The 4,238-nt window shown below is 34.9% G+C and overlaps 1 protein-coding gene across 1 annotated transcript in view; it reads left to right on the forward strand.

Moving 5' to 3' along the window:
- Window positions 1–3,960, forward strand: part of LOC108305701 (p53 apoptosis effector related to PMP22) — a 17,269-nt gene extending 13,309 nt beyond the window's left edge. The window contains exon 3 of the mRNA XM_017530441.1: window positions 2,459–3,960. Within this exon, the coding sequence (XP_017385930.1) occupies window positions 2,459–2,685 (227 nt within the window). The 3' untranslated portion in view covers window positions 2,686–3,960. The remainder of the gene's footprint in view (window positions 1–2,458) is intronic.
- Window positions 3,961–4,238: the final 278 nt, after the last annotated feature.

Here is a 4,238-nt window from a genome sequence, read left to right on the forward strand (position 1 = left end):
AAAAAAAAAAAAAAAGAAAAAAAAAAGAAAAAGAAAAAGAAATGACACACTAGGACATTAATGTTAGTTGAAAAATCCTAGTAAATACTATATGACCCAGCATTCCATTCCTAGATATATATTCAAAAGAATTAAAAACACGAACTTGAAGATACTTGTAACCCATGTTTCCAGCAACACTATTCACTACATCCAAAAGGTGGAAAAACCAAAGTGTCCATGTACAGATGGATGGACAAACAAAATGTATATATACCTACAGTGGAATATTATTCAGCCACAAAAAGGAATGAAATTTTGGCATACGCTACAACATGATGGACCTTGAAAACCTTATGCTAAGTGAAATAAGCCTGGAATAGAAGGACAAATATATTATTTCATTTACATGAGCTACCTGGAATAGGCAAATTTACAGAGACAGGGAGTAGAATAAAAGTTACCAGGGGCTGCGGGGAGGGAAGAATGGGGAGTTATTTTTTAAGAGATACTGAGTTTATGTATGGATGAAAAAGCTTTGGTTGTAGACAGCAGTAATGGTTACACAATATTGTGACTTTATTTAATGCCACTGAATTGTACACTTAGAGTGAACAATTAAAAGTGAACATGATACATTTTATGTATATTTTACCAGAATAAAAAAATATCCCAGTAAAACTCTGTCATTCGTTGCTGTCACATAGCATTAAAACAAAAAGATCTAGCAATGGCCACCCACAGTGACACGGTGGCAGGGTTATTGTTGTAAAGAAAATTGGTTCAGTGAACTTCAACAGATTTACAGCTTAACAGCTTAACTTAGTGTTTTCATTTTGTAATTCAATGCTCATTCTTTCCCTTAGCAAGTATGAAAAATAGAATAGAAAATGTATTTAGAAGAATAAAAAGTTTAGAAATCTCAACACATTTTTAGTGGTAATGTAGAATAAGGCCTATTTGACTTTTAAGATATGTTTCATAGAAACAGTTATTTTAAATTTTTGTATATTCTTATATTAAACATCAGAAAAATTGAATACTGATACAATTTAAATTTTGCAGAAATTCATCCAAACTATTATAAAGACTTCATACATGATGAGCCAGAATGGATAAACAGCAACATTTAATATTTATTACTAAGAAAATCAGAAGTCAACGTAGAGAAGCATTGCTTTTGTGCCTTACACAGTATGTGGTGGCAAATGACAAACTTAAGTAGTAAGAGTTTGCTATTTAAAGCATACCAGAAGTAGATAAGTATTTAAGATTTGCCCTAACATTGTCCTTTGCAAATTGCAAGAGAAGAGGAGTGTTTTAGTTATGAATTACAAGCAGCAAATGAAGATATGGAAACATCTATAGCCTTTCTAGCAGTAAAAAAGAAAAAGAAAATGACTTCAGGGTACATCTGTGGAGCTGTAGAAAAGAATTTAGATGGCAGAAAAAATGGTGGTGAGGACTACCATCAGATTCCCTGATGCCTTCCTGGAGGCCACAGCCACTTGGTCCCTCCTCGTGGAGGGTAGTGTCTTATGGTTAAAAAGCTAAAATCTGTTCAGACCCTTTGACATGGCAATGCACATATAAATATTAAGTTAAAATGGTGTGGAACACACACGCGTATATTCATTGTAGCTTTATAAAATTATGCATGTCCACTGGAAGAAACCACGAAGGTAGACTCAATAATGTTCATTTTTTTTTGAAATTGCTTAAATACTATTAGAAAGATGAATAATGACTGCACTAATGTGATTGTTATACCGGAGTTTAGAAATCTTCACGTTTTGCTTTCCACGCCCTCACACACGCCTCCCTAAGCACTGTGATCACTTGCTGCTTTGACTTCTGTCCCCACCGTACCTCCTCAGCCCTTCCCCCTGCCCGCCCTCCACGTCTGTTTCCTCTTCAGATTCCCACGTCCTCTGCAGGCTTTTCTGGGGATTCTCCCTTCACCATTCTCAATATTAGTTCATTGTTTCATTTACTTACTGAATGAATATTCCAGTGATGTGTTACTGAATATCGAGTCGTGTGCACGCCTGTGTGTGTGTATATATATAAATATATGTAATTTTTGCTAACATTGAACATATTAAGTATGTGTTTGTTATAGGAAACACAAAGATGAAAGAGTTTGTTCTTTACTGTCCTGCTTTCTATTGTATGCCACAGTTTTGCTTTAGTATATATAATGCTTATGTAATATAGAATGGTTCTCCAATTATCTTCTGTGGGTTTTTCACCTATTTCGCATGTGTGTGTGATATTGCTCAGTGCCAGGCATCTCTTACCCACAGTAGTCAAGAATCTTTTTTGGCCTGTGCTTACCTAGATTCCTTCTGCCTCCAGGTAGATTTTATACTTATTTTAAGGCAGACACTTGGTGGAAGGAGTTAATCTGTCATTACTGTGTATTCATTCCTTCATGTAGGTATGTATTCATAGCTTGGGATTTTTTTCTTCCCTTTAGCTGTGTTCCAGATCATCTCTCTGGTAATTTACCCCGTGAAGTACACCCAGACCTTCAACCTTCACGCCAACCCCGCTGTCACTTACATCTACAACTGGGCCTACGGCTTTGGGTGGGCAGCCACGATTATCCTGATCGGCTGTGCCTTCTTCTTCTGCTGCCTCCCAAACTACGAAGATGACCTCCTGGGCAATGCCAAGCCTAGGTACTTCTACACCTCTGCCTAACTGGAGAAAATCACTGCTGCTGAGATGGACTCCAGAGAGGAAACTATTTCTCCACGGGACTTTGAACCCATTTTTTTTTTTTTTTTTTGCGGTGTTTTTATTAGTAAACCAGTCAAAAATGCTAAAATAATTTGGGAGAAAATATTTTTTAAGTAGTGTTATTGTTTCATGTTCATCTTTTATTACGTTTTGTGAAGTTGTATCTTTTCACTAATTACACAATATTTAACTAATTTCACAATATTTCCTTTTATCTATCCATAACATTTATACTATATTTGTAAGAGAATATGAACATGAACGTTAACACTTCATAAGGTAAAAATGAGGTTTCCAAGATTTAATAATCTGATCAAGTTCTTGTTATTTTCAGATAGAATGGATTGGGTCTGCTAAGGTCTAAGGAGAAGAGGAAGATAATGCTAAAAATTATCAATGACTCAACAGTCTAAAAGAAATGTTAAAAAAAAAAAAAGAAAGGTTTTTTTCAAGCCTTCAAACTATTAAAGGAAAGCAAAAGAGTTTCCTAAATGCATATCGGTTGTGAGAATTTCTCATTGATATCTTGAATAATTCATTTTTGCTAAGCTTCATGTTGACTCGATATGTCATCTAGGAAAGTATTGTTTTGTGGTCCAAACCTATTGCTGTAGTTAATAAGGCTTTCTTTTAAGTGTGAAATATTTAGATGAAATTGTGTCTTTTAAAGTTCTTTATAGGGTTAGGGTATGGGAAAAGGCTATGTTAAGAAATCTGTAGTGTTTTGTGTTTATATGTTCAGAACCAGAGGAGACTGGATTGAAAGATGGACTAGGTCTAATTTATCATGACTGATAGATCTGGTTAGGTTGTATAGTAAAGCATTAGGAGGGCCATGGCTGTCACAAAAGTGCCACTAAAACAGTCTCAGGAGAATAAATGGCTCACTTTTCTAAATCTCAGGTTTATCTGGGCTCTGTCATATACACAGGCTTCTGATAGTTTGCAACTGTTAAGCAGAAACCTACATATAGTTAAGATCCTGGTCTTTCTTGGTAAACATTTTTACAATATTTGATGTAAAACATGCCACACGAGAATTTGGGGATTTGAGTTTCTCTGAATAGCGTATGCATGAGGCATCAGATGTGTTGTTACAATTTTTTACCATTTCTACTTACATAATGAAAACCAATTCCTTTTAAATATCACATTATTATTTTGTAAGTTGTGGAAAAAGCCAATTGTAGTTTGCATTACGAAGTTTTCCCAATAAACCAGGTATTCTAAACTTGTTTCCAGTTTGTAGTTTTTCTTTTTTTCAAATCTGGGGAAGGGAATTTTTTAAAAAATGGGTAACAAGAACATGGGATATAACAAAAAGTGGGTTTTTGTTTGTTTTTCAGTTTTAAGGGCCTTGCTCATTTTAGGTGTCCAAACCCAATTTTTGAGTAGAGGTTAATGAATTCTAATAGCCTACTTCCTGAACTTTTTCCTCAATAAACAATACCCTATGCACACATTAAACAATATCTCTACAGTGCTACTAACCACAGGAAAATGGACTAAGAGAC

The sequence above is a fragment of the Cebus imitator genome, unplaced genomic scaffold (assembly GCF_001604975.1).
Source record: "Cebus imitator isolate Cc_AM_T3 unplaced genomic scaffold, Cebus_imitator-1.0 Scaffold65, whole genome shotgun sequence".
Lineage (NCBI taxonomy): Eukaryota > Metazoa > Chordata > Mammalia > Primates > Cebidae > Cebus > Cebus imitator.